The 14,171-nt window shown below is 30.3% G+C and overlaps 1 protein-coding gene across 2 annotated transcripts; it reads right to left on the reverse strand.

Moving 5' to 3' along the window:
- Positions 1-5,730: 5,730 nt before the first annotated feature.
- On the reverse strand, positions 5,731-13,535 carry LOC131048803 (uncharacterized). Of its 2 annotated transcripts, none has more exons than XM_059210032.1 (3): positions 13,187-13,535; positions 11,900-12,202; positions 5,731-6,176 (listed from the first exon to the last, which is right to left on the reverse strand). In XM_059210032.1, exons 1-3 carry the CDS (start codon positions 13,313-13,315, stop codon positions 6,105-6,107), a joined length of 504 nt encoding a protein of 167 aa, XP_059066015.1. In that variant the 5' UTR covers positions 13,316-13,535; the 3' UTR covers positions 5,731-6,104. The 2 variants fall into 2 exon arrangements, with proteins under 2 accessions (XP_059066015.1, XP_059066016.1); XM_059210033.1 differs by having other exon boundaries at positions 11,900-12,199; positions 13,187-13,531.
- Between the last annotated feature and the right edge of the window lie 636 nt (positions 13,536-14,171).

Raw genomic sequence — 14,171 nt, forward strand, 5'->3', positions numbered from 1 at the left:
GATAAGGAGATCAAGAAGACACAAAAAGAAATTGATGACATTGCAGATAATATTATAGGTTCATCCGGACTCATATCAGTTTTTGAATAGGAAATGATAGTCTTTGAGGAGAAATTAGAAAAAATTGAGAAAGAGAAGGTAGGATAAAGTTTAATTCCTGAGAAATAAAAGATAAACTTGGTTTGAGGATTGATAATCTAATTACTCAGAGAACTGAATTGTCTAAGGCAGCAATACAAGGAGAATGATCACTGAAGCAACAAATGCACTATCTCACCAGTATGATCCAGTAGATTGAGGCAACTTTAGATGAAAACAACAAATTCATGTAGAGTCTGAATATGATTTTGGCGGACATCTTTCAGATTGTAACCAACCAGTTACAAACCTTGAGGTAACATTTTTGTACTCTTTTGATGACATCCTTTGTCATTGATGTCAAAGGGGGAGTAGTGGAGAGAAAAATGCATGTGCAGAGGAGATCACTTGCTCAGGGGGAGCACATCTTTTTGGATTTCAGTTTTTGGATAACAGTTTTTGATTATTCTCATGAGTGGTGCCATCAATGCCAAAGGGGAGATTGTTGGCATTCTACACTCTTATGAGAATAGTTGATGTTGTCATTGATGGCAACCATTTGGCAACCAACTGGAAGGTCACCGAAAATTGGTTTCTACATGCCCAACATCACAAACTTCATACATAGGCAGACACCGGCACCAACAGGCACTTCACTGGCATTCAGATTACATCGGCAACAAGCATACTGACACCCTAGCTGACATGGGATAAAGTTTTGGCTATATGAATTATTTTGTAATGTAATTATCTTTTGTAAAGCCGACATGGTATATTGTAAAAGACTCATATATGTATGAGATCTTATAGGTCATTTTAAGTAAGTAGATGAGAGAGAGATATAATGTGTGATAAGGAAATTTTGTATAAGGTGTTATAGTTGACAATGAAGGTTATGGGTATTGACCGAGCTTAAACTGGTATTGAACTCGGCATGAGAGATGTTGTTTTGAGCAGTACATTGTATTGGATTTAATAATCCATTTTGTAGTCAGTGTGACTCTTTATTCAGAAGTGAGCTCTAGGTTGTTGGCCTCCCTACATGTGCAAGCCCCTCATTGTAAGTAGTATTTATTCATTGGCCAGTGAATAAATATTATGGGTCACAAATCCCACCGAGGTTTTTCCCACACCGGGTTTCCTCGTTAAATATCTTGTGTTATGGTGTGTCTCTATGCTGTCTCTATTATTTTTGTTTATTTCAATAATTCTTATTTATCGGTACACTGTTTTGGGATGCGAAGTTATTAATAAGTTTAAATATTCTGTCATCCGGTTAGACACTGATTCACCCCCCCCCCCTCTCAGTGTCTTTGGGACTATCATTAAATCTAATAGATTTTCCCCTGCACTGACATGTAATGATTGACCTCTTTAGGAGATATTTTAGGAAGGTTGTATATGGCCTCCAATACCTTGTTCTTTTTCTTCATGTTGTTTTGAGTTTCTCCCATGGGGGCTTCACTTTGTGAACTTGGGTTATAGAACGTTTGTTCATGGTACACTAAAGAATCCCCCTATTTTCAAAAAATATTGCCCTAAACTTCTTTTTTGTCACCCCCTCCCAATACAAGCCTGAATTAAAAGCCCCCCTATTTTCACCAAATATTGTATTTTTTCATAACCCAAATTAAAATGCCCCCTATTTTCACCGATAGGCAATATATTGTACCCTCATTTTTGGGATATTAAACCCCCCAATATGAATGCACTTGATATAATATTTCCTAGTTAGTGAAGCCCCCTTGGTTTCTCCCCATTGGTAAAGAGGTTAACAATAACCAGTCTTCATAGTGGTGTTGATAATTGACCAACATGATGTGTTCCTTCATTTGTTGTTGATTTAGACCCATTTGATTGGTATTGAAAGATCTGTTATGATATTTTTAGGGTTTAGTTATGTTCTTGATTGATCCACAACCTAATTTTGTGGTTAATGTATAAGTTTGGATCTGAACTATTCTAGGTCACACATCATATTTGATAGGTCATATTTTAGCTGACCTAAGTAATATTTTTTGGATACTATGGAAGATAAATAAGGATGGAAAATAGTGGTGAAGGAGTTAGAGTTGATGTGACATATTGTGATGTGCAAAATAAATCAATAATTTCTCAAATGATTATGAAGCACACATATTTTTTATGATAGAATAGTTTGGGCTACAAAGAGGACTACTGCAAGCATTTTTCAGATGCTTTCTCTTCATTAGTTTGAAAAAAATGTGCATACTATTATAATTTTATGATTCCTTGCTCTGGAGAACCGATCTTTACATTGCATGCATTGTATCTTGCCTTAGGGTAGTGTGCCTTAGCCTGCAAGTCCATATAAGGAGCGATGATCTTCCTTAGTAGCGAGCCTAAAATAAACTTTGTAAAAACATGTTTCATATATAGTGAGTTAATCCTCACAATGGTTTTTCCCTTCTTGGGTTTTCCATGTAAATATCATGGTGTTGTGGATGTTGTGCTTCATTTCTACTTTTGCTGATCTAAATTAATAGTTCTAAAAATTAATGAATAAATAAAAAATTTATGTATATTGATTCACCCAACCCTCTCAATATTTGAGTTTGTTAAACAAAAGATACATTTAGAGAAAAAAAAAATAATGTAAACAAAATTGGTAATTATACCCTCACAATCCCTTATACAAACATTCTAACTTTTCTCATATTAACTTCTCCTTATTTACGTTTGAGCACTCATGGAAGAGTACATAAAAAAATCTTTTTGCAATGATAGGTACTAACAAGATCATGCTTATCTCATAAGCTCTTCAAATTCATTAAAATATTTTTTTGTAAATGATATTTATTGATCTTTACAATTGAATGCATTCTAAGATCTTTTATGATCATAATATATTATCATAATTTGGCTAGTAAATTTTATGCATCTAAATAAGAAAAAAATTCATTATCTAGTGCATCACCTTATGATATATTTAATTTTTAGTTTTATTCTGTCTCTCTTTTACCCACATAGTTAGAATAATCCTTTAAGAATCATAAGAAGAGCTAGATCCTAATATCTTGAAGGTTGTTTTGCAAGTCAATTCCTACACTTATAAGACTTTGTATTGTTGGTGTAACTCTATATATGTGTGCAAAATCATATATGAATTTAAATCTCAATGAATGGCATTATCTTTTGCAATTGAATATTAGAGTTAGAAGCAACACAACAAGTATGAAAACACTACAAGTTGGGAGTTATATTATCTTACATTCGTCTACAAGTGAGGAAGCATTTATCATGTAAATGGTGATTAACAAGCTAGATATTATATTTTTGAAGGAAAATATCTTTAACTCTCTATTGATTAATCATATTGTGAAGTAAATAATAAAAGTCTTTAGCTGCACTTGAACATAAAGAGCTAGAGAAAGAGGCCAAAATTTGCATATGGAGTGAATAAACCAAAAGAGGATGATTGCAGACCATTAATGGTGAGACAAGATGAGTCATATATCTATTAATAGAATTTGAACAAAAAGACCATTCTATACATTCATAAGTGACTAAACTATTGTTCAAGATATACCTATTTTTTAGGAAACTAATCTATTCATGCCAAATAATAAGTGGAAGCAAGTGACAAATGTAAAATGCATAGGTGTTAGTTATGATTTCCTAAGAAGTATTCAACAAAATGATTGTTTTTCAATTATAATTTATTTCAATCTCTCCTACATTAGTTATGAATTTAATATTGCATTTATTTATAATATCACCTAGAAAACCTATTGCAAAAACTCCCAAGGAAACCTTGAAGAGAATAGATCCAAATATATCTTATAAATCTTCCTAAATTCCATAAGAAAAATTATCACAGTTTTAGAATTTATTTGTCATAAATTATAAAGAAGACCACTTTATAATTAGCTACCTAGGTGGGCTTATAATAATATTGGTGAAGGGTTTGTTCAAAGTTAGAACAAAGGCACACAAGCTTAAAAAACCCACTAAGCTTGAAGATGACTTGATATCTTTCTCTAATATTGCTAATACTATGAAAACTTTACTATACTTGAGTGGATTGGAGATATTAATTCAAAAATCTATTTCTAATTCCGACTTAAAGAAAATAGTCCTTGATTTGATCTCTCTGAGTTGTATTATTACTAGTAATTTACTTTTAGTGTTAAAGTTGAGCAATATAGAATTACAAAGTGATAGAGAATAGAACTACCTCTAGCTTAATGATGGCACAATGGAGCTCATAGGGTTGTCTTTATATGAGTTGACAATAGAAAAATGCTACTTGGTGATTGTGAGTTTTTAAAAAGTTGAGAAATCTGTTTGAGTAATTATTTTGCAGTTGGATCTAATTGATTTCATCAATGGGATGTGGTTAAGATTCCACAATATTTCAATGTGGGAGAACATGGGATTATGGCTCAACAATGATGTATTGAGGTAAAATTGTATTTTAAGAGCTTTGGAACCATATTTTACTTCTCAATAGGAAATTGAATTAGCAAATGTTTTGAAAGGATAAAATTTGCCAACATGGCTCCACCAATAACTAATAACTAATGAAAGAAAAGATAGGTTGAGTTGACAATATAGCTCTCTAAGTACATTTAAGAATTTAATTGTTCTCAAATATAAATAATGTTTATGTATACTAAGAAAAATTAGAATGGAGACCACTAATATTTGGATTGAAAAGACCTAACTTATTGTTCTTATAATACCAAGCCTCTTTTCATCAATTATGTATTTTATAAGAAGATGGCCATATTTATTAAATGCTAGCTTGACCATATTGACATCCCAACACACAAGCCGAGAGATAATGGGAAGAGACTCTAGAATACATTAGTAGAGAAGAGATCTTTCAACAACATCAATGAGAGCATATATATGATCAGTGGAAATAGATTCATGAGCTACTATGTGACTATGGTCTGCTGTCATGTAGCCAAATGTAAGTGACAAGTTTTGTTGGTAGTGGGCCAGCGTTCCTTGCGGGGATTCGCAACATGGTTTAACAACAGTCTGTGGATTCTGTAAGTCTAATGGTTGTATCAGGCATTGACATGTCGATCTTTTGGTGCAACAACAACCCTAGCTTGTAACAAGTGGTATTAGAGCTTGGTCACAAGTTTGAATCATGCAGGCTGCGGCGAGTGACGCTGGGAGGGGGATTGTGGTTGATCTTTTGGTGCAATGACAACCCTAGCTTGTAACAAGTGTTTCACAACTTGACTCATGATCACTATGCAAAAAAACATTTTTTTAGTTCAATGACACACAAACAACACAAATATCATTAATTTAGTGGTTAAATAGTGAAAAACAATTTTAAACCTCATCAATATTAAATTTTTTAAAATAATTATCATATTTTCACTGACAAAAATTATCTTTAATAGACTAAAAAATATTTAGCAAGCAACTCAATCTTACTAAAATTCCTTCAAAATTCCTTACAATAAGTAATATAATAAATCCAAAGTTTAAAATTTCAAATTTATTTAAAGTAATAATAAAACTTATAGAAAACTATAATATTATAATAAAAAATAATATATACATATCCATGTAACAGATCATCACATAACAAATTAAAGATTATATATAAAACTTGACATATATAATTATAATAATGAAAATAAAAAAATATTTAAAAGCAAATCCAATATTAATCATCAAATTATAAGTAACAATATAAAAATGCTACACTCTATAACCAGGCAGCTAAAAACAGTAGCTACAGACCATTTATATGCCTGTAACCCCTCACATTTTAGAGGGATTCCTTTGGCTCACTTTAATATTACAAGGATATCCCATATTCATTATTTTCTCCATGGAGCTCTAAATATATTGTTTCCTACCACTTGACAATAAGAGTTGATCTAAAACATGAAAGGAATACTGCTGGTTCTGAATAATTAAAATAACAATAAATCACTGATGTAGTCTTTTCAAGGTAAGGCATGTATCTCAAAGTAAAACATTCTTTAAAGATGCTAAATATCTCTTGCCTCCACCGACAGATGAGTACCTTCTCATTTTTCTGCAGCAACCAAGTGGAGCTTTGTACGAAGACCTTCACTATCTACCTCAGATGTCTCCAAAACCTGAAACAAATTACATTGAATTTTCACCACTACACATATAAGATTACTGCTCTTTCTTTATTGGAATCTACTTGGTATTAACTACTAAGGTTTTTACAGTTTTATGAGTATTCAAATCAGATTAATTGTAGATGATATTATTATTGTAGATGATACTATTTTTGAACATAATTAAAATAAAATAAAAACAAAACTTTTTATGCACATTTGATGCCATACATGTGATCATGAGTACTTCAAAGTAGAAGGTTGGATGAAGAGACAAAAGTATATGCAAACAAAAGTTTTGGTTTCTGAAAACAATGGGTGATTGTAACAGCAAGTACTTTGGGCCACTCCTGCCTTAAATAATTACAATATTCTTTCTGACTTTTGGAGTTATAAGTACGTTGATTGCAGCTAAAGTCGAAAGGTAACAATAAAATATTGTTAATCGTAAACACTATACTTTCAATACATTTTAAAAATTTAAACAGAATACTACATTATTACTAGCGGACTGCAAACAAATTCAAACAGAAGATACCAATTTGTTGTTATGTAAAGCATACATAAACGTTATCTTATGGAAAGCCAAAAAAAAAAATTGGTCAATTGAGAACTAACTTTCATCAACTCTCATGTGAAATAGAGGAATGGAAAAGGCATCTCAACGTGCAGGAGGGTCCAATACTCCGCAAAATTCACCCAGGGTGGAATTTCACCCAAACACACCTCCGTCATCCTTACCAATTGTGCCCAACCAATTAACCTACAACTCTTTGGCAGAAAAGAATCTATATATTTAATGGGAATGTAAGAATTTAATGGCACATCAAGAATATAAAAGAATATTTAGAACAAAACTAAATAAATAGTAAGTAAATAAAATAATTTAATCAAATATGGTATATACATACATACATACAGATATTAAATACATCTATCTAAAAATATATGGAATGATGTCAATTTAAAATTTATTTTATTTTGGAAATATTATGTTGATTATTAAATATCAACATTTTAATAGGTAATGACTATCAAATTTAAAATAAAAGAGGAGTTTCCTTAAACACTCACACCATTCTGCTTCCCCCCTTTTATCTTTGTAAAATGTCCCATAACATTAGTTAAAAAAAATAAAAATAAATTTTTTAAATAAATAAAAATAATTTTAAAATAAATCTAAATTTATAAAATAACTTTTAAATAAATTTAAAATAATACTTGAAGACAATGTCAACAAATGATAGAATAGAGAAATAACTTTTAAATAATTTTAAAATAAAAAAAAATAGTTTTTAAATAAATATTAATTTTTTTTATAAAATAACCCTTGAATAAATTTATAATAATATTTGGAGGCAATTAAAGCTATAAGATTTCCACAATCCAATCAAATATTGTTAGTAGTTTTTGGATTTGATTGTGTGAGAATTTTTTTGACCATCAACGTTTCAAATCACACTTTGTGATTCATCATCAAGATGCAAGAGAGTTCAAGGAGTTGTGATTCAAAACGTAGATGGTCAAAAACTGCTAAAACTACTAACAATATTTGGAGGGAATTTCAACAAATGACATAATATAGGATGTGAGGGAGCAAACTTCCTTTTCAAACCTCCAAAGATGACTAGCTTATCAAATCTTCAATTGTACCATGCTTCCAATGACATGGGGATTTAATATTTAAATTTGTTGTGGATTAGTAAGAATGCACAATTTTGAGGATAGAAGGGAATTTACAAGCTTAATATCATGGGTTTTTATCTATGTCTAACTTTATTGCCACAAAAATTGGTACCAATAAAGTATTTGAAGACAATAATATACATTTTTTTAAACAAAAAATATAACTTCTACGACCAATAAACTATTTAAAGTTTAATGTCCTATCGTTATACACAATCTAGTGTTATAAATCTTTGTATAGTCCTTTGTGAACCTATAGTTAATGAAAACCACTAGTGGATTTGTGTATATTGTATTTTATTGAGTTAATGATTTCAAAAGTGACCTCAAATGAGTGTATCTACAAAGACTATTAACAAACTTTCAATCTTGTAATGCATCATAAATAGAGATCTATGACTTATAGATGTAGAAAACCTATATAAAGAAATATTGTCATAGTTAGTCTTTGGGATGTACTTGTGTTATATTCAAGTTTTCTATGTATTCTATTAACTCGTGTCATATTTCAAAGACCTCTAGTAACACCTTTAATTTTTCAAGGCTCAAATTACAAAAGTAGCTTATACACCGCTTGTTTTTTTGGCTTTTTCTAACCCCTCATTTGAGCACATGTTTTTCCCTTTTATCTAGACTAGTTTGGTCTCCTTTGTTTGGATATTATGATAAGTGCCTTAGATATGGGGTTGTTTAGGAAAAGAACACCAACATAGTGCTTGATGATGTTGGATTCTATAAAAGAAAATTTATGGTAGCAAGGTTGCAAAATGATGGAATCGATAATGTGTTAATTGTGTAGAAATTAATTTGTAATAGTTCTACAAAAAATAATTTTGTTCATTTTAAAAACTCAACTCTACTTTATTCACAAATCCATTAAATTTTTTTTTACCCATAATCTGAAAATAAATAATATAATTAAAAATATAAATAGTTTTAAAAAATACAACAATTTTATAAAACTACTTATTCTAAAAGAACAATGGTTCCCTTATCCACATAATCCACCTTTGAAACAAACAAAAAATTAAAAAAGAATCCTTTATCTATATAATCCATTTTTTCATGTTGTGGAGAATCTTGTTAAACTACACAAAAGAGTTGGTGTTTAATGAAGATTGCTTCAAGATTTGGAACTTCTTTGGAGGTTGCACAATATTATAGATGAAATTCTATAGATGCAAGTTGATGTATTGTTGGCTATGGGCTAAAAAGTGATGTTTCAAGGAAACATATGTTAAGACTGGTTTACTTATACACTACTAAAACTAAACTCATTGTTTATGCATAATTTATAAAGTGATGTTTCAAGGAAACATATGTTAAGACTGGTTTACTTATACACTACTAAAACTAAACTCATTGTTTATGCATAATTTATCTTTTGTGTGTTGAATTTCTTTTCTAAATCTTGTAGACCCTTATCAAAACAAAAAAAACACAAGTAACTACCAAATTATCCAACATTCCAAGAATTGAAAACAAAGGTCTTAGGGTACTGAAATTTTGTTATAGGATTTGATTCCTTTCAAGAGATGTGTGAGTTCATTTTGAGTTCTCACCTAATATGAGAAGAATCAAAGCACCCATTAGCACTTCCCTTCATTATCTAGATCACAAGAATGATATTTTCCCTTAGATTGTATTGTGAATGCAAATGCATCCCTAATTTCAAAAATTCAAATTCTCTTTCCAAAGTTAACAATCATGAGACATAACTATAGTTCATTAGTGTGGGAATTTTTTTTTTATGTATTTATAGGTATCATCTAAAGAAAATGTCACATAGGAATCAATCATTATAGAGAATGTGTAAGAGCATCTCATCTTATTATAAGAATCGATAATAGCATGAAAATTCATTAGAATCAATAAACTTAAAATTTTAAGGGCATTTTATCTTTTCTCTTTATCATGCAAATACACCCAAGAAAGTAAATTAAAAAGTTGTTTAAAAAAGATTTTATATATATTTTAAGTACAAGTTAACAAATTTGTACTTAAACATTCAGTAAAGTAAAGTCTAATGCTATGGATCAAACAATGGCAAAAACTGTCAGTAAAGTTAGCAAAAGTGAGGAATGTCTTAAAAGTATCGCAGAGCAAAGCTTAAACATTCTGAAGGCCTCTGCTAGCAATACCAAATCCCTCATCAACAAATTGGAGGAGGAGAAGGATACCTTGGAAATTGACCCTGACACTGAAGGCACAAGAGATGTTCAAGGACCCAGAACAAGAACCAGAGGTAAAAAGGAGGAGAAGAAGCCAAATAAGGACTTGGATGAACTCAAAGTTGCTGCGGCCAATTATGACCAGCTGGTGATTAAGGCGGAGGACCTCCTGAAGGCTTTATAATTATGTAGTGGTTTCTTCTATTTTGTTGTTCCTTTCTATTTACTAGCTTTATTGTCAGTCGTTTTGAAAGTTGTTCTTATATGGTCTAGATACTCTTTGATGATCTATTTTAAACTCCTTTGTTAAAGGTTTCGGGTCCTTAAGACCTGTTTTTCTTATTAGTCAGAACAAATTTGTACTTAAAGTTTCTCATTTGTAGATTTTTATTGACCATTGGCTCATTATGCCTTATATTATTGCTTGTGCGTCAATGTCCCTTCTAGTAGTGATCCTTCTCCTCCTTACAGACACATGGATGCCTACAACAATAACAATTATACTAGACACAATACACACGGTTTTCCTAAGAATCCTAGTAGACATGTGTTCCCTCTATCACTTCTTATCCATATGATAGATGCCTCTAATTAGCCTAATAGTGGAAGGGTCTCTCAATTGAGTTTGGCCATAGTGTAGTAAGAAAAACCTAATGACCAAAACCTCCCAAATGCTAGGGAAAACTCTTAAAATTTTGGTCTATCATTTCCTTCCACTAATTTTATGTCTTGTAACTTAAAGTTTTATTACATTTATATATTTTTGATTCTACATAAATTTTTTTGTCCTTATATAAACATTTCAATATATGATTTAATTCTAGCCTTTTAAAAAAAATACTATAATGTGTCTTCTTAAAGGGATGTGGTCAACTGGTTTGGCCACTTGGAGACCATGGTTCAAACCCCCCTAAGAATGCCTTAGCATTGACCTATCTATTGAATGAATAAACTAACACTTTGATCACATATGTGATTTATGACTAGAGAATGCTAGTTGGTGTAACAATAAAGAAGTTTGATGCTACAAAAGGTAGTTTGTGGCATGAGGTTGCACCAAGATGGAAGTCATATGTTGTTTGTTGTACAACAAGTAGTTTGTCATAGTTTTCTGTACAAAGAGTTTTAACCTTTCAAAAACTCATTCTTATTAGGTTCTTAACTCCCTTCAAAAGTATTTACCCATAAAGTAAAAATAATAATATAATAATTTAGTTTATGACTAAGGAGTGTTTGGTAGTGTGTTTTAAGGTGTTGATACTACAAAAGGTAGTTTGGGGCAACATAATGGAAGTCATGCGATGTTGGTTGTGGAACAAGTAATTTGTGGTAGTTTCATGTAAAAATAATTTTGATCCTTTCAAAAACTCATCTCTACCCAGTCCATAACTCCAATAAAAACATTTACTCATATTTAATAATAATAATAATAATAATAATAATATAATTAAGAATACATAGATTACTTTTATTAAATCTACTTATTCAAAAAACAGATACCTATATCCATATAATCTATTTTTTAAATACATAAAAATCAAAACAAATAAATAAAGATAAAAAATCTGAAAAATTTGAGAATACAATTGTCTATTCCCCAATTAGAATGTACTTTTGATCTTAATTAAAAATAAATAAAAACGATACTATTCTAATTTTCAAATTAATTAATAAGTACGATCAATTGCTGGATTGATGTCTCCACTTCAATCCTGCTTTATCATTTCTAAAAAGCTTTCACCATATTCCTCACGGCTTTTCTAAAACGGGCCCAAACTCAATGAATTTTCCCTACACTACTTTTCTAACAATTATGATTATTTCTCTTATACTTAGTCATAATTAGACAGAATATTTAAAAAAGTAGAGTTTCTTTACCTTTACCAAGATGGTATAAAATACTTTCTTCGCCACACAAATTGTATGGGCTGAACAGACTTCAAGATTCTCCTCTTCCAGCACTACAAAGATGGATGAAAGTAAACACCACTCTGACCAAGTCATAATCTCAATGAGCAGATTAGAATGAAGGCTGTTAACACAAACTCTGGGAAAATTTGTGAGCTTTTGCCAATCGATTTCTTGTAAGCTGTGATTTGATATTTTCTTCATTGAATTGCAGCTTTCATTGTGAGAAGGCTCTCTCAAATGTGAATTAGGAAAAATTGGCCTTGTGACCTGCTAAAGCCACAGATTTCAAAAACTTTCAATACACCATGCCTTCCAGAAGAAATTGAGTTGAATTTTGGCAGGAAAATTTTCATAAAAAATTTAAGAACAGTAAAAAAGGAAAAATTGAGCATTATTATATCATTATTTTTATTTTTTTTCATAAATTGTGAATTTAATTATTGAATCAGTTTTTGGGTGAAAACTGTGTATTTTTAATTTTAATGTTTTCATTCACATTCCGTGATCTTTCATCAGAAAGAGAACAATCAACAATATTGCTCTTCCTAATGAAAGATCTGGTGATTCTTTATCAGAAAGAAAACAATCAACAGTATTGCTTTCTTTCTGATGAAAGATCTGTGATTCTAAACATTGAAATTAAAAAAAAACATAATTTTCACTCAAAAACTGATACAATAATTAATAAATATAAAAAATTATAAAAAAAAACATAGCAAACACCTTATGCCATCAAATTTAAATACATATTCTTAATTGATATCACAGCATGAAATATTAGAGAATGTAGATAATCTCATCATACACTTGTGTCTTCTATTATTCTTTAATTTTATGATAAGGGTGTCTTAGATTAGTCAGAGAACTCCTCTTGGTTGAATTTCATTATCTCTTTTGTAAAGTACGATTTACAGAGAAACACAATAAAGATAAGGCTATTTTTAATGGCCAACAATTTTCAGATGATTGGGAGAAACTTAAATCATGATCAGACACCCCCCTCTCTTCGACTCTATAACTCTTTCTGCAAAATTATTGGACCCAGAACACTTTCTTATGTTAATCTATATAAAATTTCCCATTACTAAACAATATAATTCCATTCCACCTATTTTTAACAAATTAATACAATATAATTCATTTCTAAAATGATATAATAAACACCGATTCATTTGATTTGGTTGCAGATGTACCATAATATAAATGTAAGAATATAGAATTTCACACACCATATAACCTAAGGAAGTTCCTTACCCTGGTAGATCGTAGTCTATGATAAAGCAGGATTAAATTCCTTTGTGGTGGTAAGCTGTTGATAACCCTGGTCTGTCTAACAAATCTGCCATGTCTCCTACCATATTTTTTGCTGTAGAGTCTTTTCATTTCTGAATAACTCTGCAATACCCTCAACTTTTTATCTGCTACCGTCAATTAAGTTCAATGCATCTTCTTTATGGAAAGTACAGCATATGTAGGATCATGGATCACGAGATACACGCCCAGTGAGATATTTTTTTGCAAAGATTGAAACGTGAAAAATTCGCATAAATTAAAGTCAATGAACAGAAGGAAAATTTCTTATCAGTGAATGACTTTTACTTGATTTCAGTCAAGAAATCATACTTTTTTATCTATTGTTCCTCTAAATTATTATTCTGATGGACTTTCAACGTATTTATTCTACTTTTGTTTTGGTATCTTTTAATGTCTATTATTTAATTATGCAATTTAAAATATCTATATTTATAAACATTGTTTTATGAGAAAAAGAGAGTTCTTTTTATAATTTTAGTAAAAGTTGATGGATTGAGATTTGTGAAAGGTATTGATTTGTTGGTTGTATAGTTTAATCCTTAGCTTTAATATTCAAAAAAATCAACTTTGATATAATCTATTAATTTAGGATTTTGTTTAATAAAGTCATACTTCATTTTTTACTTTTAATTTTTTCAGTAGACATTATGATAAGGGATTAGTCTTTATTATAACTTGTCTGAATTTGATCCTACTTAATAATATTTATGGTAAATATCTTGATTTCTTTAATTAGTTAGGAGATTACAATAATAGTACTGATTTAATTGTAAAGCTCAATACCAAAAAGAGCTTTGATATAGATGACCTTGATGATAATCAAATCTGCAAAGACATGAATTTCATAAAGTTTATTTATTAGGGTTCTATCCTCCCCCATAATTGTTAGGAACCGGGAAGGACAACTAAGAGGGGTGGTGGTTGA

This window comes from Cryptomeria japonica, chromosome 8 (assembly GCF_030272615.1).
Source record: "Cryptomeria japonica chromosome 8, Sugi_1.0, whole genome shotgun sequence".
Classification (NCBI taxonomy): Eukaryota; Viridiplantae; Streptophyta; class Pinopsida; order Cupressales; family Cupressaceae; genus Cryptomeria; species Cryptomeria japonica.